General features: G+C 38.8%; 5 protein-coding genes across 6 annotated transcripts; 3 read left to right on the top strand and 2 right to left on the bottom strand.

Annotated features, from left to right (window-relative positions):
• Positions 1-45: 45 nt before the first annotated feature.
• LOC5515522 (endoribonuclease YbeY) lies at positions 46-4756 on the top strand. 2 transcript variants are annotated; one of them, XM_001635641.3, is made up of 5 exons: positions 46-358; positions 492-623; positions 755-823; positions 3327-3421; positions 4081-4756. In XM_001635641.3, exons 1-5 carry the CDS (start codon positions 149-151, stop codon positions 4217-4219), a joined length of 645 nt encoding a protein of 214 aa, XP_001635691.2. In that variant the 5' UTR covers positions 46-148; the 3' UTR covers positions 4220-4756. The 2 variants fall into 2 exon arrangements, with proteins under 2 accessions (XP_001635691.2, XP_032241196.1); XM_032385305.2 differs by lacking the exon at positions 755-823.
• LOC5515521 (prostaglandin E synthase 3) lies at positions 4664-9391 on the bottom strand. The gene is made up of 8 exons (XM_001635583.2): positions 9290-9391; positions 9098-9214; positions 8923-8992; positions 5828-5929; positions 5613-5708; positions 5324-5359; positions 5122-5164; positions 4664-5031 (listed from the first exon to the last, which is right to left on the bottom strand). The coding sequence occupies exons 1-8, from the start codon at positions 9295-9297 to the stop codon at positions 5009-5011; spliced, it is 495 nt and encodes a 164-aa protein (XP_001635633.2). The 5' UTR covers positions 9298-9391; the 3' UTR covers positions 4664-5008.
• Positions 9392-9954: 563 nt separating this feature from the next.
• LOC5515520 (major facilitator superfamily domain-containing protein 6) lies at positions 9955-12567 on the top strand. The gene has a single exon (XM_032385286.2). The coding sequence runs from the start codon at positions 10008-10010 to the stop codon at positions 11670-11672; it is 1665 nt and encodes a 554-aa protein (XP_032241177.1). The 5' UTR covers positions 9955-10007; the 3' UTR covers positions 11673-12567.
• On the bottom strand, positions 11670-14111 carry LOC5515519 (transmembrane and ubiquitin-like domain-containing protein 1). Its single transcript, XM_001635582.3, has 2 exons — positions 13381-14111; positions 11670-12358 (listed from the first exon to the last, which is right to left on the bottom strand). The coding sequence occupies exons 1-2, from the start codon at positions 13866-13868 to the stop codon at positions 12010-12012; spliced, it is 837 nt and encodes a 278-aa protein (XP_001635632.1). The 5' UTR covers positions 13869-14111; the 3' UTR covers positions 11670-12009.
• Positions 14112-14180: 69 nt separating this feature from the next.
• On the top strand, positions 14181-20433 carry LOC5515564 (probable mitochondrial glutathione transporter SLC25A40). Its single transcript, XM_001635639.3, has 11 exons — positions 14181-14480; positions 15676-15735; positions 16560-16675; positions 17535-17602; positions 17701-17825; positions 17920-17997; positions 18492-18590; positions 18983-19074; positions 19171-19246; positions 19344-19424; positions 19508-20433. Exons 1-11 carry the CDS (start codon positions 14396-14398, stop codon positions 19645-19647), a joined length of 1020 nt encoding a protein of 339 aa, XP_001635689.1. The 5' UTR covers positions 14181-14395; the 3' UTR covers positions 19648-20433.
• The last annotated feature ends 2414 nt before the right edge of the window (positions 20434-22847 follow it).

Below are 22847 nucleotides of genomic sequence, written 5' to 3'. Positions count from 1 at the left end.
AACTCTCCCTCCCCACCCTACAATTGATTATTATTGCGGGCTCAGGTTCTCTCCAAGATGGCGGACGGTTGGACGCTAACGACTGATGATTTTTGGATGATGGCAGGATTTCACAGATTCGTAAATTGATAAAAGACTTCTGAGTGGTATGTCAGTGTTTGTAAGGAACTTCCAGCAACGTGTATTATTCAGTGAGGCATTGTTAGAGAGAGATGCGAGAGTTCTTGTTCAGTTACTAAAGGCAGACAGATTCGACGTGAGCATTGTTTGTGCGGGAGGAAAGAGGATTAAAAGCCTTAACTTGAAATACCGGCGAAGAAATGTTCAGACAGATGTATTGGCCTTTCCATACTTTGAGGTACTGTGAACTGCGTATTTATGGTTTTATTATAATGAATCAGAATCGACCGAGCAATTACCCCCCCCCCCCCCACCCCCCGCCTTCCCACCCTTTTTAGATGACGATATTATAAGATTACCATTTTTTACAGAACATGAAACCAGGAGTTTTGCCAAATCCTAAATTACAAGACGATTGGAATCTTGGTGATGTAATACTTGGTATGCCAGTCATTCATCAGGACTGCCAAGAAGATAATAAAAGTGTCCAGGAATATCTCCCAGTATGTATAATCACTGTTATTACTGTCATTTAAAGCATATCTCTTTACCATTTAAGTGTATGATTCAACAATCAATATCAATCAATCCACCATTTGATCAGTAAGATTAAATGAGGTTTTCCCATGAGCAGGTTCTTATTACTCATGGCTTATGCCACCTCCTTGGCTACACTCATGACACAGAACAGAACCTCCAACAGGTCAGTCACATTTAAACCATCAAGAGCCTGGGGCAGGTGGGGACTCCTGATAAGAGAAGACAGTTTGATCTTCCTTATCTTTAGGCTCGATTTCCAGCTTGTTTCTTTGAGCCCTCAGTATGTGCTCGATGAGGCCTAGCGACAGCTGGAAATCTAGCCTACCTTATCTTTTAAGGTGTAAAATTCTACCAGAAAATGCCTAACGAACTCAGTTGGCTTCAGGTGTTAGATTTGGTCCATGATTGGTTTGATAATTGGACAAAATTGAAATTTAATGCCAGAAAGTTACGAGCAGCTAATACTGAGATGTATTAAGGCTTAATCTGTCGAACTGTACCGAATTTAGTTGAACCTTTTGTTTTGGAAATAGATGGAATGTTTGCTGCAAATTGGTTTGAGTTTGATTAATAAATTCATGTTTGAGTCGCTGAGTCAAATTGAATTGTGTGTGGTGCGGCCTGGCGGCATGTTATACTTGAACTGAATAAGAAAAATATATATTATGTAAATGAGAAAATAATTTATTCAAATTCAAACCTTTGCACAAAATCTGTAAGTGCACCCTCTAACCCCCCCCCCCCCCCCTAAAGAGCATGGGCTGTGTATATTGTACTGATTTTAACAATATGGCAAATTTACAGAAGTCAACACAAAATCTTATTTTATTATGTTGGCCCTGCTTTGAAGGCACAAACATGTGCCTGTTACATGATTTACCATTGTACAACAAATGTGCTTAGTATTTTAAATGTATTTTATTAGTATTTGACATACTGTTCAGTAATAATTACTAATACTGGTCAGTAATAAGTATTGTCACCTGAAAAATAGGCTCACCTTTTTCTGCCACTGGAAATAAGCTCGTCTCAGACATGCACCAGTTATTAAATTGATTCAGTTCAAGTTCAGTTCAACGTACACCTATTTCAAATAAGGTTGCACTCGAGAATCCATGTGTCATAACCCGCAGTGGTTCATGGGTAGCATTTAAATGACTGAATCCTTGTATCTGAAAGCTATGTGAATGATCGTAAGAACAAACAAGAATTCTATACCTTTAGAAACCTGGATTTGTATTATATTTACGCTTATTTGTTTATTTACTTGATACCCACGAATAACTGCGGGTTACGATACACACATTCTCCAAGTGCAACCTTATTTGAAATAGGACTACAATACAGGAAAACTGATCAAGTTAAAAATTGCTGTAACCACACCCAAAGTGTTATTGGGAAATTTGATTTGCCCCACTCTACATACCCTTAGGGTTTAATTGTGAGTCCTGTACAGGACCCAAAATGATCCCAGGACCCGAAACGATCCCAGGACCCGAAATGATCCCCAAAAGTACCCCAACTGATCCTCGGACCTGAAACAATACAGAGGAGTCCCCGAAATCAACCCCAAGAAATTGCAGTAATGGACAAAGAGAAAGCAGAAAAAATATTTGCAATTCTTGAAGCATAATTAAGGGTTAACAGCGACTCGATTTCTAAACGTCACTTAAAAATATTAAATTCCAACACAATACTTCTATTTATTACATTGCCCAGCATTAAACCCATAAACAGATTAATTGCTACTGAAAGAAATACAGCATATATAAACATAGCACAGCTTTGCTCAGATCAACCAAACTTTTGACCTTCCATCACTCTAAACTTTTTGCAGTTTTGACACATGACTCTGACACTACAAATCTCATTTCCGGTAAACATCACCCCTAAAAATTAATATTCATTCGACGACCAAACATGTATTTCACCACAAAATCCTTGTTTACAGGAGCGAATATTTACCGACACATTTTAGGCAGCCGGTTTGGCCGAGAAGATGGAATGACATAAGCACACTGAGTAATACACTCGAACAACCCTCTACTACCGATGCAAAATATTAAGAGGATGTGGCTTTTGTTGAAAGCAATATTATGTGAGTTTTGAATTTCCTCATGTAGTTGTACGTACAACCCAGTATGATCTCATGATAAGATAGGTCTTTCATTCACCAAAAACAAACATGCCAAAAAATAACTTTAAAACATTTCGCTTCCTATGAAAAGCAGCATGTCCTATCTGTAAAGACTTTCTTTTATGGCTTGTTATGTAAAAATGATTTATCCATGCCGGAAGAATTGTAAGTTGACCCCAATTTCTGACTCAACCACTGTATTCCCCCCGCAGTCGTATATTAAAATCTTAATACTATAGTTTTAGTTAATGTAAATTTTCTTTTAATAACACAAAGATAAATGTTTCATGTTTTTAAAACTGAAAGCCAATCCTTACACATTCCTTTGTTGTCCATTACTATAATTCCTTGGGGTTCATTTTGGGGACTCTTGGGGATTGTTTCGGGTCCCGGGATCACTTGGGGAACTTTTGGGGATCGTTTCGGGTCCTGGGATCATTTCGGGTCCTGTTCCGTCCCCCCCCCCCTCTTCTCTTGGGATAGAGGTTCAGTACTAACTCTAAGAGGAGTGCAATTTCCATTTTAACAGATGCACAAGAAAGAAAAAGAAGTGTTGTCTGGATTCAATCAAGTCACAGGATACAACACCAAACCACTTTTACCTGCCATTACGCCTTCTGATAGGTAGGCCATATTACCTGCCATTACACCCTGTGATGGGTGGGCCGTATTCACTGTACACCACTGATGGGTGGGCCATATTCACTGTACACTCTCTAATGGGTGGTCCATATTCACTGTACACCCTCTGATGGGTGGGCCAAATTCACTGTACACCTTCTTCAGTCTGCCTGAAGAAGTCTTATCAAAGACACAAATTTGCCAGAGTCAAATACCAGTTTTTGGTGTATTGTATTTATTCTTCTGGTTCACAAACATGACTATTTGGGCTTTTTGTATATATCAGTAACCATTAAATCTATACTCATCTAAGGGAAAGAAGAAAGTTAAAGCTGTCATAATATATGTACCTTAGTCTTTGAATTGAAACACATCACACAACACTTGCAAATAAAAATATGCACTGGGGGCACGTGCCCCCCAATATTTCCAAAAATTATAAGGAAATGACCAGTACGGTTGTGCCCATAGCCCCAAATATTTTCTTAATGTTTGTGTACTGTGCCCCCCAATATTTCTAGGTCTACTACGGCACTGAAAAATCAACTAATTGGGATAGTGTTTTCTTAGTTAACTACCCTTAATGTACCTCATTGACACACAAGTGTTTGGTGCAGCCCCATTTTAAATGAAACCCCCTTGAATATTTGTTTTATTTTCAGGAATGAAGAAAAAAAGGTTATAAACTTTTTGGAATATCATCCACAAACTGCCAGTTGTTTTAATTCATCCGATGCAAGAGTAGAAAAAACACTTCAGCGATATCTAATTAAAGTTAAAAATTCACCACTGAAAAACTAACTATTCAAGCAGCAAGGAACATAATTTTTGTATTAATAAGCATCTTATCGAAGCTTCTTTTCAGTTTTTGTTCTTGTAAATAGCTTGTAGTTTTTTTGTTGTTATCTCTTAATGGGATCTGCATTTAAACAAAAAACAAATGAACAGTGTTGTCACTAGCATCCTCCGCAGGTGTCTCAAGTGATTTGGGAAAAAGGCTTTTTTCGATTTCGGGCTTCCTGTGGTGTGTTCAAGAAAGAGTTGTGGCCTGGGTTAGTGGAAAGAGGATTGTCCCCCTCCCCTCTTCCTGTCACCGGCTCTGGTTTAACTCGACACAGGAACCCCAATTAAAAAAAAAATACTGAAAAAAATACTGAAAAATTACAAAAATATTCGAGATGCCTGCAGAGGAGGCTAGGTTGTCAGAATCTTGTAAATATCCAGAAACAATTAAGATAACATGGCTCAAACATGGCAACTTTATTTGACCTTAAGCCTGTACTTCAGCCTCCCTACAATAGTATGACAATAAAACCTTGTTCTCTTGAATGGTAAAAATACTGAAAGAGTGGCAAATCATTTATGCAATAGCATAAACTACAGGGAGAACTAAGAAAATGCAGTGACTGCTATCAAAGCATACAGGGGCTTGGTTTGGTACACTGTATACTAAAGCATACAGGGGCTTGGTTCAGTACACTGTATAAGATGTAAATCCTGTATTGCTTCATTGCAACGTTAAAGAGACAAATTTTAAACATTGAAAGTTGTTACAGTTCCTAGTTTTTTAAGTGTATCATTAGAACTTGGTCATCCCTCCAAATCTGGCAGCCCTAAAAAATATTCAAATTAAGTTATAAAGTTATTTAATTCAAAATCTATTACAATGCATGGTTTTGATAAAACCTATATTTTTAAATTACCTTCATCGTCACTGTCATCTGAATCCACAACTCCTGGATCCTCCTAGAAACACAGAAAAGACCTTGTAAATTATCGCCAGAAAATAGAACCTACTGTTTTTCATTCATAGTAAGTACACCAGGTAACTGGAGTGTGCAAAATACATAGTTCGACTTTTGAATGTTTTTTTTTTTTTAAATAACCATTGAAATTGTTACTCACTCCTCCAACTCCAGCACCACCCATCTTAGCGACCATCTGAAGGGGAAAAAATGAACATCAAATTTTTGTAAAACCAGGCACTATGATATAATCTGTAGAGAAATGTAGAGCAACCCCACAAAGTGCATACAATGAATGAATGTATGAATGAACGGCAGTCATTCATCACTATTATAGTTAGAAACAAGATTGCAGCAAATATCAGGACACATGCTGACAACACTTACAAGTGTATATGCTCAAATATATGCTCAAGTTTGACAAAGAGAAAAGACTATCCAATCCTTACATCTTCAAAGTTGGCCTCATCTCCCATTTCTTTGTCTTCGTCTGAATCATCTTCATCCTTCCACTTACTAAAGTCTGTCTTTATGTAATGAGGTTGCTACAGAAAAAAGAGAGAATCATTAATATACTGTATGCAGCGGTGTCAGCATTCCAGTCAGGCATTATAAATGTTATAGTACTGTGTGTGAGCCTAGTAAATGCAAGATATGTATTTACATTCTTTAGTCCAGATTTCAGAAGACTTGTCCAATATGGTCCTTCTTCTTTTTTCTTGATAGTGAATGTTATTTCTCTGGAAGTTTTGTGTCTAGTTGATTCCTATTGAAAAATAAGTTGTTTAAAACCTGAATTTGTGATTGTTAAAGGGTGGTATAGATTTATGCACTAGTCATTTAAAACCCCCATGGTCCCAGGGAAGTGTTGGGTTAACCTGGGGTTTAGAGCACTTTTTAATTAGAATCTGTCCTGAGGGGGTGGGGGAATTGACAGTTTTTTTTACTCTTAGACTTGTTCCCACATGGGGCCCAATGAATAAAATCACAAATGTACTTTGCAAAAGTCGTGCCCGTTTCTGGTTTGAGACTCAATTCCATGCAATTCCATGTATCAGCGTGTGGCAAGCTGCATGGCAAAATGAGCAAAAACGAAAATGAATTATACTACCGCCAGATAATTTATTTTTCCATTTATTTGGTAACTGTTATCTTCATAGCTATTAGTGCGAATTCGCTGTAGTGTACTGGCTTTGAAAGATAATGGCTTTTTTCGGATGACTTATTGTCGGGTAGTTGACTATAGTTTGCACATCGAGGGGTAGGGGCATTTGACTGCAGTTTTGTCTCGAGTGGGTGGGGGCTTTTCTATGTCCCTTCCCAGGACCATGGGGGTGGGGGTTTCAATTGACTAGTGCATTATTTAGGGCCCAATTTATACTTTTTTCAAAGCACTTCACAGTTTTAAATCCCTATTAAGTAGAATAGCCTATCCTGGAACCGAGGAACAGAAGCTACTATTAAGCCCACATACATCCAACAAGTCAAATAGATTCAACATACATACAAAGGTATATTGAAGCTGCTAGTTATTTTGAAGATACTGCCTCATACCGATGCGTCTCAAGTCAGTACAAACAAGTGAAAAATATACTAGTGAGCGCAATGAGCCATGGTGCTGGTGCAAAGGAACAAGGGATCAATGGGAGAAATGAGACACCTTGCAGATTCTGTCTGATTTCTGTCATATCGTTTTGGATTTCTGGATTTCGAGAGAAAAATTGTTCGCCATGTTTCGCTTACATGAAGAAGCCGTTGTAACGCTAGAGTTTCCTGCATGTCCTTGTCAACAAGCCTCACGCTTAGTCTGGTCACGCTTGTCACGTCACGCTAGTAACGCTGGTCACGCTAGTAAGTGCCTGGGTAACAGGCAGTGGGAGATACTAGGGCTGATTTCCTGCACAATCTGACATATTAACCTCACGCTCAATTCTGACTTCTAAACTAGTGGATGTTAACCCATTGACTCCTGACTTTTTTTGGAGCTGAATTTACAAAAAACAGACTGAAAACAGATACCTCCCCCCCTATTCTGAGTTTTATACAGCCTGTCAAAGTCAAACACAGCTGCACCTAGTCAGTGGTATCCAAGCTTTCCAACAGTGCTTTGCGGTCCCCACTTCCAATCCCTCGTCGTTGTGCTGAAGCCAGCACAAGTTGATGGTTGCTTGTATTTTTCATCAAAAATACAGCTATGAGCATATTAGTAGAGTGTCTCAGGACATCATGAAGTCTTTTAGAGCATAATTGAGTGCTTTGCTTATGGATATTTGCAAGCAAAGGTGGATTCATGATGATTTTTACTTGTTTGGCTTTGCCCGGATGAGAAAATAATTTTCTAATGAATCACCACAGCTCTCCTAAATGCTGTCTTTTCTGAAACCAAATTGATTCCAAAATTGTTTACACTGCTATTCTGGGTCTGTATGACCTGGAATTGATTTGTTTGGCTTCGGGGTGAAAAGACTTATAAAAACCATCTGACTTTGGGGAGAGGAGTGTTGACTGGCCCTCCCCTCATGAATTTTTCCCTGGATCTCCCAGAATGCTTTGCAATACGTAAAGATATTTTCGTGGTTGTACAATCCTTCAAGGAATGGACATTGTGTTTTGAGGCCAAGGAAATGTACCTGGAGGATCAGAATAAAGGTATCTATTTGTGTCTTGAGCTGTGTTTGCTGATCTCTCTCCCTTGTGTGGTATTTTGAGCGTTTTATTGAGAGGGGTGATTCTGCTTTTCTCTCCTTGTTCGATTTGAGATTTGTCAAAGAACCTGTGCTATTATTTGGCTTAAGAGTAGATGCCAACACCTTGGTTGGATGCATATCTGCAAGACCATTTATCCCTTAGACTGATGCCTGAGTATCTTCATCTTGTTGTGTTTATTTTGAATTTATGAATTTTTTGGGTTGTGGGTACATCCCAAAGACGGTACAGGCCGGTTGAGGGGTCAATGTGTTAAACAACGGGAAAGGAGAATGTGGTAAGTGTGTGGGGAAGGTGTGTGTGACACAGAGTGGCTACTAGACTATTAAGGGGTGTGATTGGTCACACTGCTATAGATACTATTAATGTATCAAGCATTCTAAAATATTTTAATGATACTAAATTTTATATATTATCATTTGAATTTGCCTCAATTTTTGACAAACATATCCCAAAGGCCTTTTTCTTTCTTGAGTAAGGGGTCTTCCACACTAACACTGATTCGTTTGAATCTGTCCACACTAACAAGTGCGCTGCATCCAGCGAATCCGGATACTTTTGAAAACGCTGTCGAAAGCGAATCAAAATGAGTCTGTATATTTTGGTCCGTAGTGTGGATGATCGAATCATATCAAAATGGAAACAATGGCGTCATATTGCAGGCGCATGCTGCTTTGAGCATGCGCATACCATAAAAATGATGTCACCCTGAACCTTTCAGCGTTTTCAAATGTTTGAATCTGTGTTAGTGTGGACGGCTGGCTCCAGGCGAACACGCTGTGAAAATAATAGTGTGGACGCGAATCAAGTGATGCGTTTTCAGCGAAACTAATCCGGATACTTTTGAATCCGTGTTGGTGTGGACGACCCCTGGGATTTCGCGGATGCACCTATTCATGATTACCCTTGAGGCATTCCATAAATGATATCTATCATAAAATTTACAACCGAATACCTGCAATGTGCAATCGATTTGAGGGGTACTGAGGTACCTTTATCTTGCAAATTGATCTTTCGGTGAAAGAAATTAGAATAACGTGACGGTTATCTAACCTGTGGGACAATTTCTTTAAAAAATTCCAATTCCAGAACATATTCCTTATTCTCTGCTCCACCATGACATCTGCAACAACAAAAAGGCAGTAAATCACCAATGGAAAATCTTACAAACATATCGAAAGCAAAAGTAAAATCAACTGATTCGGTTAAAGTATTATCAGGGACATGCCTGAATGTGAGGTTTTTTTCGGTGAGTTCAATTTGAGGATCTTTGCAATCTACTAAAGATATTGTTAGCAGTATTTTATCCTTTCTCTGAGCCCATAGTGTTAAAGGATGTAAGATTCTGTAAAAAAAACACATTAATCCGGTTAGAATTCTAGTCGGCATCGGGAAAAAGATGTAATTTTTGACAACTCACGGGTCCATTTCGGTATCTTAGTCGAAGAAGCGAAAGTCTGTACCATGTGTCCGGGGAGAGAGAGACTAAGCACTAGTCCCGTCATGCTAAGCGAACTGATGGCTGATAGAAGAATCAGAAATACATACCACTGCAGTAACTTGAATGATAAAATCAATATTACTTGGATTTGCTTCACATTTGGACTATACTTCAGCAACACTTACCTTTGATAATTCGAACTCCCGCTAACTCGAAGGGATTGTTTTCCATCAAATAATATTCTCTTTCTTGTATTAATTGCGGGAGGGGCAAGGGGGCGCCTCGTAGAGCTGCTGATAGTAGTACAATCTGATACAAAGCCCCAATAATAATTTTAATTCGAATGCGCTTTTAAGGCTGGAAAGTATAATTCAGTACCTCGGGAACATAGTATAACAGTTAAAAGTATATATAGAAACCACCTAAATCAGAGGGGTAGCCAGGGGGATGGTCTAGGCCTCACAACCGTTTTAGCAGCCAGAAATACAGTAAATGTATTAGACATTATCTAAAATACAGGAGAAAATGCCTTAAAAGTCCCTTTTGGGCCCCCTCCTGTTAAAAATCCTGGCTACGCCGCTGACCTAAATAACCTGTTAGATTTTTAAACACCTACCTGTTCTCCCTTTGTTATTTGAATATAAATAAATCATTTTATTGTTGGCCTTTATAGTGCCTTTCTACCGACCACTGCACTATGCGGGAAGATAAATTCTGCGGAGTCATGGATCAAGACGAAAACAGCGCAAAAAGACCAAAACTCGTTCGATGCGAAAAAGTCGGTTGGCTGAACAAGAAACTCCTGGTTTCAAAACTCTTTTACTTCTGCTACTGGGGTGCGGTTGGTTCGTTTTTTCCTTTGCTAGGCGTTTACTTCAAGCAGCTTGGAATGAACCCGTATCTTAGCGGGATTTTAGTCGGATGTAGACCGATGGTGGAGTTTTTCAGCGCGCCAATTCTTGGATCACTGGCAGACAGGTTGGACAAGAGGAAAGTTCTGATGATCTTTTCGTTGATGTGCTGGGTGTCATTTACGTTTTCTCTAGCATTTATTAAACCTGCACCTGTAACGTGTCGCAAATACTTTGTCTTGACTAAAAACGTTTCACAAATAACATCTGGAGAGACTAGCGAAGTAAAAAAGTTCCTCCAGCCGGCAACACCAAAGGAAAAGGAGCCAAAATTTAATGCGAAAAGCTCTTTAGTCTATGACCCGGATGGAGTTCATCAGGTGTTCTTAGTGCTTCTATTTCTGACCATCATTGGTGAGTTTTTTTCCGCGCCCGCCATAACACTGGCGGATTCTGCAACGCTTGGGGTGCTTGGCGAAAACAAGGAACTTTACGGGCGACAGCGGTTATGGGGGAGCCTGGGATGGGGTACCGCTATGTTCCTTCTTGGCTTCGTCATTGATAGACTTCAAGGAGTGGAAATGTGCGGAGAAATAATCAGCCAGAACTACACAGTGGGATTCTACTTCTTTGTGGTTTTTATGAGTTGTGCTCTGCTAGTAGCTACCCGATTTTCATTCAAAGGGAGTAGTGATAGCTCATCTAGCGAAAGGCAAGGAAGAGGATTCGACCTTTTTAAGATCCTGTTTTCGATTCGATACAGTGGCTTTTTGATTGTCGTATTCTTTATGGGGTTTGGAATCGGACTGATCTTTACTTTTCTCTTTTGGCACCTCGAAGACCTCGGTGGTCCTCCGACACTGTTCGGGATTGCTTCGCTAATCGATCACCTCTCGGAAATCATTTGCTACTTCCACGTCGGAAGACTAATCAACAGCATTGGCCACATACCAGTATTATACATCGGACTTGCGGGTAACTTTGTGAGATTTCTGTATATCTCCTGGATACAGAACCCTTGGCTTGTGTTACCACTAGAAGTTCTACAAGGGCTGACACACGCTGCTGTGTGGGCTTCATGCACTAGCTACATGGGAAGGATTGCACCCCCTGGATATAGTACCTCAGCACAGGGAATCTTACAGGGGGTACATCATGGTCTAGGGAGAGGGTGTGGGGCTATAGTGGGGGGAGTAATGATCCATCACTTTGGCACAAATAAGACTTTTAGTCTTTACGGTATAGCATGTCTGGTAGTACTTGTGATATTTGGACTGCAACAAAAGGTACTAGGGCCTGATGAACAAATAACAAAGAGACCAAACACATTAGAGGTCTCAGCCACAAAGGCTAAGAACAGTCCTACAGGTATAGTACCAGATAGCTCACCACCTTCAGTACTAGGACCTATAGTCCCTGCACTCTTTGCAAAAAGAGGAGATGATGTTGAACCAAAGTTCAGAGTTGTTGGCCAACATGTGCAACCACAACAAAAACAAACAACAAGCTAGCAGTCAGGAGATCTGTGAAAATAAGATCTCAACAAATCAGCTATCTACAAATCCACATCTTTCATCTATACCTTAATCTATATATCTATACCTATATCTATATGTTGCTCAATCCCTATATTGCACCACTTGATTGCATTTTAACCATGAAAACTCTACATGATTGCTTTGTTTCACTTGTTTACTCTTTATGGACATTTTTTTACTGCATTCTTCTTTTGACAAAATACAGTTCTAATACTGCAAAGAAACTTTATAAGATAATTATTTGATATTAAATAACATATAGTTGGGTGGGCACTCTCTCTCCTTCAGTTGTTTATCATCTTGTGTCAACTTAAATATAGCCAAACATGACAAATACTTGAAACCCAAAAGCAGCTGTTATAACAAAAAGCAAAAATATTGATGTTGAATCAAAAAGCTGTCTATAGTAAATCAGTCCATACCAGCAAACGAATAGCATTATGATAATTAAAGGTACAAAGAGACGACTAACATCAAGCTCCACTTCAGCATCTCCATTTGGGTGCTCAGGTTGGGAAACATCAGAAATTTGTGCGTGAACAACAGAGAGGTTTGTCACGCCATAAAATGAGATAGTAGCATTATCATCACCAAGAAGATGTCCACTGAAAATCAGACGCACTCTTTTTCCTTGGGAGATTTCTTGAGAGAAACATAGCCTATAAAAACAAATTGACATCATAAGTACAATTTTGATAGCCCCAGATGAAAAAAATACTGTGTTTAGAGTGTAGTGATTGAAAAATGTGTAAATCAGGAATGGATTTGAACTATCACAATAAAACAATTTCAATATGATGTAAGCCAAAATTTGTTCTTTTGTTGTCTTTCTGCAATTTGGGAAATAAAACACAGAAACCTAACATGATGGAAACTTGTCTTGTTGTCTAAGCTTGGTGAAAATCTCATAGAGAAGCATAGAAAAAGATGACTACGAGTTTGGTCGTTGAATGGAAACGGCACGAATCTAGCTCAAAATACGAAAACTTGGAAGTGATTAGATAAAGCGGTGCTCTCTTCGGTAGGTACTATGCGTTTTCGTAAAAGCTATTTTTGTCAAGTTGCAGTGATTTAAGTGCGGTGAAAATAGAAGAGAAAGCCAAATTTGCTGTTTACGTCTGACTTCTAACTACAATGTTTATACAGCAAAAATACAAACAACAGTCTCATTCTTATATGTAATTGAAGTAACCTAGGTAATATCAAACTCAAGTTTAATGGTAGGACTTACATTGCTCTAAGTGGTTTGTTTGCTTTTTGTTTTTCGTTTCTTCATTGTATTTTACGCATTTTTCTACAATTTGAGTCCCAACTCTACACTAAAAGTGGCTGGTCAAAGAAAACAGGGCTAGTTCTTACTTCTCCGCTGACCGGAAAATGCTTATTTGCTTTTCCAGATTCGCAAAAAAATATCTCAAACCAATCTTTTTCCGCCGTCGATTGGCGACTTTTTGTGGGCCACATTGCTGTTATTGCACCATCTCTTTCCTGATTGGCTATTCGTGCGCGCGTGATTGACATGTCGGATCTATGAATCACACTTTGCAGTACAGGAACTGATGACCTCCCCCCCCCCCCCAACACTAAAAGAGAACTTGCCCTGGATTAAATTTTACATTTTATTTGATTTGACATTTTTTTACAGACCAGCAATTGAAATAGTTTTCAGTGTTGGACTCACCTTTTAAGCTGCCCAACAGTAATGTTTGCATCTACACCGAAGTTTCTTTCATTTTCGTGATGTTTGACTCGAAGTGTGATTCCCTCGCTCCCCTGCTGTTGGTGGTCACCTCCTGTAATGTCAGAGGTGCTATTTAGAAAATTATCTTGTGGTCTTCTGCGTCTAGCAGCAACATCATTCTCAGCACTATTGGCATGACCAGTGATCTCTGTAGATTCAGGAGACGCGGTTTGACGCCCCGATTCATCCGGTTCCTCACTCAGGTTCCTTGTTAGATTTTCCCCAAGAGGGACGTTCTGACTTTCGTTTTGTTGTTCGTCATCACTCCCAAGAAAAACATCGATAATTTGGTTCCAATTCCAGGCTGGTAAAGCGCTTCGACTGCTCTTGAAGAGGTAGAGGAGAGTTGCGATGATTATCGCTAAAAGAACGAGAAATGAAACTAAAACTTCATTGTCTACCCCTTCTAAAAAACTAGAAGTGGCCATTTTCGACAGGAATCGGTGCCACAGCAGAGTTAGGTTTATTCCGTCTTGTGTGGTGTCAAAACGTCGATCGGTACAAATGGCGCTGCGGTTTAAGATATTTCGATTATACTACTAAAGTATAACCAATACGCCAAGTATAACCAAAAGCTAAATACCAGCTGATTTCATAGCTGATTCCGTCTTTGTCGCATCATGATTGTTTGGAAAAATATCGTTTGGTGCTCTTCAAGTTTAGACCGCTGAAGGCTTTAATGCTGGCGCGGATTTTTGCATTATTAGTTGGGTTGCCTGTGTTGCCGGCACGTGTTGCATTGTGGATACACACGTGCTTCATAAATAACATGGCGGTCCGGTGCGTTCGAGGGGAACTTGAAAATACAGTGGCTCTTGCAAGCTAAAAGCTACTCTCAAGTTTGCGCCAAGATATCTCCTCTGTCAAGTTTTTAAATGATGATAATAAACAGCGAGCCATCTTTCCTGCCCAAAGATATAATTTCGCATCTAAAGCTCGTGGATTCGAGCCCAAAATGAGTGCATTGAGAAATGGAGATATTACTCCAGTTCAGCAAATGACATCATCTGGGTCTGGGGCAATAATCGTGTCACTCTTCAGTAAGTATATTAAAAACACCCAGCTTTGTGTTACAGTCAATCTCTTATAGCGTATGTCTGTATGAGCTACTATGAAATTGTCTGTATAAACAAAACTGATACAGTAAGTAAGTGTTACTTGTTGTTGTGCAATAACTAAATCACTGCATTTGCCTTAAAGCCGCATTGTCACCAGTTTACTTCCGGTCGATTATGTAACAATCTTCAAAGATTTTTAACGGAAAACGCGAAAAATATTTCAAAATATTTTAAGCAGTGTGTCTATTGCAAGTTTCTTTGAGGATGTGACTGCTAATTTAGAGCGGATGGCATGTTAAATATCTCGGATTCCAGTAGATTCTTTTCTCTTTTTAACGGTCGAGGTTTCCATCGGACCTCCGGAAGTGAACTGGTGACAATGCAGCTTTAATTCCTTTAGCAAGAAAACAATTGCAAGGAGCAAATGTAGTTAATCTAAATGTGACTTCAACTTTACAGTTTTGCATGTATGCGTTAAGAGAGGAACTTCAAGCTATAGTTTCTGCTTCAATGGACAAAGATGTCTGGTTGGACAATAGTCCAGTTTTCTAGATCACATATTTTCACAATGCCTATTAATGAGGTTTCACTCAGGAATTTAAAAAGATAAAAAATCACTTTAGCGATGCTCAATGGACCATTCACTTGGAGGACCTCTTGGAGAAAATAGGCCTCAGTAATTTACCCCAACCTTAGTAGAGGGGCATGTTTCGTTTTATATGGGTTTTTTCAAGCAAACTGTTTGTCAAGCAGGGATATAACACATTTTTAAAATGTACTGATTTAAAGGCATTGTTGGAAAGGTAAATGTGTGAGGTTCAATTTTGAATCAATTAGTTGATGCATTGAGCACATCAAAGTTAGGCCATCATCATTTTTTTTTACCTTTTAAACACAGAGGTGATGGGAAGAATGTAGAGGGTCTAAAATAGCATAGAATAGCATTTCTTAGTGATTTAAGATTGTAGCAGGGTTCAGAAAACTAGTAGATCTAGGATGCCATGAGCGGGGGTAACCGGTGTTGCCGCCAACATTACCATCTTAGAGGCTAAGAACCTAATAAAGTCAAAGTTTAAGAGTTAGTATTGACCCTGAAACTTAAAATCTGGATCCCACAGAAATCCCAATTAAAAGTGCTGCCTATACATGTTTCATTGCATAATGTTATTCCTCGTAGCTACTCCTCTTGATGTGGTTAAGAACCGATTACAAGCTCAAGCCAAGGGAACACCATCAAGTGAGTACATAATCCATGGTGAATAAGATTTCCACAATTTCATTTCTTTTTGTTGCTGTTATAATTAAATCTTACCTTTTATTGTAATGGGTAACACTTATGAACTATGTTCTGTTGTGTACACATTTTTTTTATTTATTATATGCTAAAATATTTATAGGCAATACCTTCAAAGACACTTTGTCAATGTTTTTTGTTTTGAAATTACTAAAAGCTGCACTTAATTAGGCCCCTCTATAAGTGAATGCTTTGTGGTGAATGCTTTGTGGTGAATGCTTTGTGGTGAATGCTTTGTGGTGATTGCTTTGTGGTGATTGCTTTGTGGTGAATGCTTTGTGGTGATTGCTTTGTGGTGAATGCTTTGTGGTGAATGCTTTGTGGTGAATGCTTTGTGGTGATTGCTTTGTGGTGAATGCTTTGTGGTGAATGCTTTGTGGTGAATGCTTTGTGGTGAATGCTTTGTGGTGAATGCTTTGTGGTGAATGCTTTGTGGTGAATGCTTTGTGGTGATTGCTTTGTGGTGAATGCTTTGTGGTGAATGCTTTGTGGTGAATGCTTTGTGGTGAATGCTTTGTGGTGAATGCTTTGTGGTGAATGCTTTGTGGTGAATGCTTTGTGGTGAATGCTTTGTGGTGAATGCTTTGTGGTGAATGCTTTGTGGTGAATGCTTTGTGGTGAATGAAGGAACTCTACACTATGGTCTTGTGATACAAGACGGGCGCGTAATGGTGAACATTGTTATTGATGAATAGGAATAGGAATATAAATTTAGGAATAAAAAACAGGATATTCTCATCAAATTTATGATTGTTGTTTTTCTCTAGATCGATGTTATATTTTCTGTAATGGCCTAATGGACCACCTGTGTTTATGTAACGCTCTCGGTTCTCCATATCGGCCCTACCCCCACCCTCCTCATCCACCTTTCACGTCCTCTATCGTAAGTAGCCTGTTCGATTATACATCACGTCCTCTATTGTAAGTAGCCTGTTCGGTTATACACTGTCTCTTATACCAGAGTGCATTTACGTTTTTTTTTTTGTACATGCTTGAGGGTTTCAGCTGTTTCCTGCACATATATCAGTTGTATGTAAAGTGCTTATCATTCTGTAAAAGACTTGCTTTGAAAAGACTTGCTGTAAAAGAATTGCTTAATCAAAAGTCAATTAGCATTATAGAGATAAACTGTAACTCGTCATTTCTCTCTCTTTTTGAGAATTGGCAAGCTCACAATCCCTTAAACTGGATATATATATATATGATGAAACGGTAGTTTGTTTCATCCCTACAAGCCTGTTTCGTGATTGCCCACTCATCAGGAGATTTATTAAGAATATATTACTACCATCACTTATATACTATCTATGTATAAAATTAACATAAAAATAGGGCGCGGAATTTGAATGGCTGTTATGATGAAATTAAATAGTTCAGCTGTTGCATAACAAGGCTTGGTAGGGGCATCTTCGGTTGTTATTGATGAGGGGATTATGGGTCTGTTGTGGCTGTCAATTATCTGCTTGGTGTTGCTCATGCAGCTATAACTGATTTTGATTGTGTTCCGGTTGAAGATTTTTCTGAGTTTGTATATATATATCCATTTCAGTATTTTCAAATGAAAATTGCCAAGCAATGGGAAAACCAAGTGTTTGGTTTACAACATCCACACAAGTTTATTGAAGTTTGTCTTTTAATGTTAAAGACCATTCTAAGATTAGCAGTAGGGCTAACATTATCATCAAGTGAAGGCTGGCTATAATTTGTACATAGATCTGTATGGATGACTTTTCCTCTTGTAGGACGCCCTGATAAAGATCCCTCGGTATGAAGGCTTGTCCTCGTTATGGCGAGGTTTGCCTCCCACAATGTGAGTCGTACATTTGTACTTTTTGCTTCATGAAAACTTGTAACCGGTTATATCTTTTCTATTTGGTTATACTGCTCTTCTTATTTGTATTGTTATAGGGTTATGGCAGTTCCAAATACTGTGATATACTTCACCCTTTACGATCAACTTAAGATTTCTTATGGATTTAAAAATAATGAAACAAATTTATGGTCTCCAATGCTCGCTGGTATAACAGCAAGAAGTAAGTACTAAGTTTCTCTGTCTGTTATTATAGATGGATTTATTTCAAGTTATCATGACTATTTTGATATTCTAATTGTCATGTTTGTTTGCAGCAATATCAGTAACCGTGATTTCACCAATTGAGATGATAAGAACGAAACTTCAGTCAAGAAGTGGCTACAGATATAAAGGTTGCACAGCTTTACATCTCTTGTTATAGAGTTAGATACTGTCATCAGAACAGCAATGAAGCAGATTTAAAATGTACTTCAGGGATTGATAATGTACTTCTGCTTCTATTATTTGTCAGACAAAAAGGTATTCACCATCATTAAAATAAGATTAACAAAAAATAGTAAACATTAAATAATAATGTTAGCAGCAAGGTGCTGCATTAAAAAGTCATTAAAATTAGGTGCATTCCTGATGGCAGCTGGAAGAGCGTTCCAAGCCCGTATTGTTCAAGGGAGAAAGCTATAACAGTTGAATATAGCAGCTTTTTGTTGTGTTGTAGAATTAAATACAGCCATCAGAGCAGCAATGAATAGAGATTGATCATGTACTTCAGGGATGGATCATGTCCTTTGTGTTGTGTTGTAGAATTAGATACCGTCATCAGAACAGCAATGAAGCAGATTACAAATGTACTTCAGGGATTGATCATGTACTTTGTGTTGTGTTGTAGAATTAGATATCGTCATCAGAGCAGCTGTGCAGCAGGAGGGTGTGTTATCCCTCTGGCAAGGCCTTGGCCCGACTTTGCTGAGAGATCTGCCTTTTTCAGGTCTGTCATTATCATTACATGAAACTTAATAGAGACCTGTAGATCTGTAAACCAGTTCTTGTATTGCCATATGCACATGTACAGTGCAATCACAACATGTGCACTTACAGCCTACTGTTTGACAATGAAACAAACATACGAGACAGTGTTGATGAAGATGATCAAATCTGGGTAGTTAGCATAACACTCATCTAACTGGTTTTTAACAAGATCACTCTCTAAAAAAAGATTGCCACCCACTTTTTGTTGGTTGTATGGCCATAATATCCATACTATCAAAGCACAGAACAATGTGCCACCAAAACTAGAACTGGAGTTACTTAACAGATGTAACGACCTGTATCATGTTTGAAAGGTAAACCATCTTTGTGAGTGTTTAATTTGATTTACAGCATTTTACTGGTTTGGCTATGAGTTTGTAAAAAGCCAGACCCATGACCCTGGGTTTGGGACCCATTTCTTATCAGGAGCCATCTCAGGACTTGTAAGTAGAGCATGCTAATGTCTATTTTCCACTTAATTCATTTCAGAACAAACAGGTACAAAATGTATTCATAAATCAACGTTTTCTCTCTCTTAGTTTGCTGCTCTTATCACCCAGCCATTTGATGTTGTGAAGACACATCGGCAAATTGAACTTGGGGAAATGGATTTCAGTAAGTTATAACCTTGTTGTAGCTTCAATCACAAGAATATTTCCGTACTATCTCAACTTAAGCAGACAATCCAATCACTGTTTATGGTTTATTCCAGAACCTGGGAAAAATATATCATCCACAGCGTCAATAATTGCCAAATTGTACAAAGAAAAAGGGTTTTCAAGTCTGTTTACAGGTATATCATTCACCCTTCCATTTATCTGTATTTTAAGTTTCTCTTTGTCTGTGTCCTTTTTTTAGCTTTTCTTTCCTTTACAGGCATAACACCCCGCTTGGTGAAGGTTCCGCCAGCTTGTGCAATCATGATAAGCACTTATGAGTTTGGAAAGAACTTTTTCAGGAAAAGGAATCGTGATAGAGACACTATGCGTTTGCCAACAAGTGATCATTTAAGATGACCTGGATGGGTGCTGAAATCTTGTTTTGCTGACCTCTGTCCCAGCATTAGCATTTCTCAGGGGGGGGGGGGGGGGTTGTGTGAAATAAAGAGAAAATGAGGGATGGGCTTGGGGGTAATACATTTACATATTGGATGATTACAATGGAAAATTATGAGAAGTAATCTTAAATAAACTACCTGACATTAATACAATCAAACGCTTTCCCAAGTCATCTGATTGAAATGGATGCATTCTCACACTTGATACTTTGATAGGACGACAAAATGGCGGCAGTCGAAGGCTCCTGTACTTTTTGTGTATTCTAGGGGGATGGTTGATGCCAGTTAATAGCGGATAATCTAGGCAACTGATTTCTACTATGACAAAGAAATCTGTGAAAATTTAGCATTACCTGATTTTTTTAAACTATTTATAGCCAAATTCGTTGTTGCACGACCTGCCAGAGTCCAAAATTTCTTTCTTCGTTTGGGAATAGCACGTAGTCAATCAAACCAAACAATCAAAACCAGACAAACCTCCCCCATAGGTTGTGTCTGACTACGCTCTATTCCCAAACGAGACATGGATTTTGGATTCGCTGAGGTCGCGCAACAACGAATTTGGCTGTAAGCATAAGGAAAGTTCTGTATTTACTCCTTTAGATACTGCGTCATAATCACAGGTCTGTTTTGGTACCAAGAAATCACTTTAGAATGTTGAAACAAAAACACCCTTATTCTTGTAGTATAATTTGTACGAAACTCAACAAATAAATAGCATTGTATATTTTTTTTGTGGAAAAAATTCTCATGACTTTCTCTGTTTTAATAGACAATTACCTCCTCGCATGACAAACATTTTTTAGCGTAATCAAAGAGGATAACCGGGGTTAACAAGAATTTAAAAAACCGGAGTCAATGATTTCCACATCTTTATCAAATCACATATTGGGAGCCTATGAGAGAACACAAGAACCACTTAGGACAAAAAAGAAGATACAGTTAGATTTGAAAATTTGTGGATAGAACATCCTATACATTTATTTTTAAATTAAAATTTTCTTAGTATTAATTGCCTTGCGATTAAATATACCCTATTCATGCAACTGCTATCCACAGGCACGCGACATCAACAAGGATTGTACGTAAACAACAAGCAATGCGCGCAAATGATGATCAAACACTCGTCATCGAGATTGTACGTAAACAACAGGCAATTCGCGCAAATGATAATCAAACACTCGTCATCAAATGGGATTGTGCGAAAACAACAAGCAATGCGCGCAAATGATAATCAAACACTCGTCATCAACAAGGATTGTACGTAAACAATAGGGAATGCGCGCAAATGATAATCAAACACGCGTCATCAATTGGGATTGTACGTAAACAACAGGCAATGCGCGCAAATGATAATCAAACACTCGTCATCAACAAGGATTGTACGTAAACAATAGGGAATGCGCGCAAATGATAATCAAACACGCGTCATCAATTGGGATTGTACGTAAACAACAGGCAATGCGCGCAAATGATAATCAAACACGCGTCATCAATTGGGATTGTACGTAAACAACAGGCAATGCGCGCAAATGATAATCAAACACTCGTCATCAAATGGGATTGTGCGAAAACAACAAGCAATGCGCGCAAATTATAATCAAACACTCGTCATCAATTGGGATTTGTACGTAAACAACAAGCAATGCGCGCAAATGATGATCAAACACTCGTCACCGATTGGGATTGTACGTAAACAACAGGCAATGCGCGAAACGATAATCAAACACGCGTCATCAAATGGGATTGTGCGAAAACAACAGGCAATGCGCGCAAATGATAATCAAACACTCGTCATCAATTGGGATTGTACGTAAACAATAGGGAATGCGCGCAAATGATAATCAAACACTCGTCATCAAATGGGATTTGTACGTAAACAACAAGCAATGCGCGCAAATGATAATCAAACACTCGTCATCAATTGGGATTGTACGTAAACAATAGGCAACGCGCGCAAATGATAATCAAACACTCGTCATCAATTGGGGTTGTACGTAAGCAACAACAATACGCGCAAATGATAATCAAACACTCGTCATCAACAAGGATTGTACGTAAACAACAGGCAATGCGCGCAAATGATAATCAAACACTCGTCATCAATTGGGATTGTACGTAAACAACAGGGAATGCGCGCAAATGATAATCAAACACGCGTCATCAAATGGGATTGTGCGAAAACAACAAGCAATGCGCGCAAATTATAATCAAACACTCGTCATCAATTGGGATTTGTACGTAAACAACAAGCAATGCGCGCAAATGATAATCAAACACTCGTCATCAATTGGGGTTGTACGTAAGCAACAAGCAATACGCGCAAATGATAATCCAACACTCGTCATCAATTGGGGTTGTACGTAAACAACAGGCAATGCGCGCAAATGATAATCAAACACTCGTCATCAACAAGGATTGTACGTAAACAATAGGGAATGCGCGCAAATGATAATCAAACACTCGTCATCAATTGGGATTGTACGTAAACAATAGGCAACGCGCGCAAATGATAATCAAAAACTCGTCATCAATTGGGATTTGTACGTAAACAACAAGCAATTCGCGCAAATGATAATCAAACACTCGTCATCAATTGGGATTGTACGTAAACAACAGGGAATGCGCGCAAATGATAATCAAACACGCGTCATCAATTGGGGTTGTACGTAACCAATAGGCAACGCGCGCAAATGATAATCAAACACTCGTCATCAATTAGGATTGTACGTAAACAATAGGCAACGCACGCAAATGATAATCAAACACCCGTCATCAAATGGGATTGTACGTAAACAACAGGCAATGCGCGCAAATGATAATCAAACACGCGTCATCAAATGGGATTGTACGTAAACAACAGGCAATGCGCGCAAATGATAATCAAACACGCGTCATTAATAAGGGTTGTACAAAAACAACAGGTAATGCGCGCAAATGATAATCAAACACTCGTCATCAAATGGGATTGTAATGCGCACATATGATAATCAAACACTCGTCATCAAATGGGATTGTGCGAAAACACAAGCAATCCGCGCAAATGTTAATCAAACACGCGTCATCAATAGGGATTGTACTAAAACAACAGGCAATCCGCGCAAATGTTAATCAAATACTCGTCATTAATTAGGGTTGTACGTAAACAACAGGCAATGC

The sequence above is a fragment of the Nematostella vectensis genome, chromosome 2, assembly GCF_932526225.1.
Source record: "Nematostella vectensis chromosome 2, jaNemVect1.1, whole genome shotgun sequence".
NCBI classification, from domain to species: Eukaryota; Metazoa; Cnidaria; class Anthozoa; order Actiniaria; family Edwardsiidae; genus Nematostella; species Nematostella vectensis.
Note: the sequence above shows the minus strand (reverse complement) of the source record. Positions and strands in the feature narration are given on the sequence as shown.

What these genes read in the sequence shown, in the direction of transcription:
- LOC5515522 (XM_001635641.3), top strand. Translation starts at nt 149, where the DNA reads ATGTCAGTGTTTGTAAGGAACTTCCAGCAACGTGTATTATTCAGTGAG. An exon ending in GTGTCCAGGAATATCTCCCA is followed by an intron (nt 624 to 754) that starts GTATGTATAATC and finishes TCCCATGAGCAG; the next exon opens with GTTCTTATTACTCATGGCTT. An exon ending in GCCATTACGCCTTCTGATAG is followed by an intron (nt 3,422 to 4,080) that starts GTAGGCCATATT and finishes TTTTATTTTCAG; the next exon opens with GAATGAAGAAAAAAAGGTTA.
- LOC5515521 (XM_001635583.2), bottom strand. An exon ending in TTAAAGAAATTGTCCCACAG is followed by an intron (nt 5,930 to 8,922) that starts GTTAGATAACCG and finishes ATTTTTCAATAG; the next exon opens with GAATCAACTAGACACAAAAC. An exon ending in AGATGACAGTGACGATGAAG is followed by an intron (nt 5,032 to 5,121) that starts GTAATTTAAAAA and finishes AATATTTTTTAG; the next exon opens with GGCTGCCAGATTTGGAGGGA.
- LOC5515520 (XM_032385286.2), top strand. Translation starts at nt 10,008, where the DNA reads ATGCGGGAAGATAAATTCTGCGGAGTCATGGATCAAGACGAAAACAGC.
- LOC5515519 (XM_001635582.3), bottom strand. Translation starts at nt 13,868, where the DNA reads ATGGCCACTTCTAGTTTTTTAGAAGGGGTAGACAATGAAGTTTTAGTT. An exon ending in ACTGTTGGGCAGCTTAAAAG is followed by an intron (nt 12,359 to 13,380) that starts GTGAGTCCAACA and finishes TTGTTTTTATAG; the next exon opens with GCTATGTTTCTCTCAAGAAA.
- LOC5515564 (XM_001635639.3), top strand. Translation starts at nt 14,396, where the DNA reads ATGAGTGCATTGAGAAATGGAGATATTACTCCAGTTCAGCAAATGACA. An exon ending in AGCCAAGGGAACACCATCAA is followed by an intron (nt 15,736 to 16,559) that starts GTGAGTACATAA and finishes GTTTTTCTCTAG; the next exon opens with ATCGATGTTATATTTTCTGT. An exon ending in AAGTGGCTACAGATATAAAG is followed by an intron (nt 17,998 to 18,491) that starts GTTGCACAGCTT and finishes GTTGTGTTGTAG; the next exon opens with AATTAGATATCGTCATCAGA.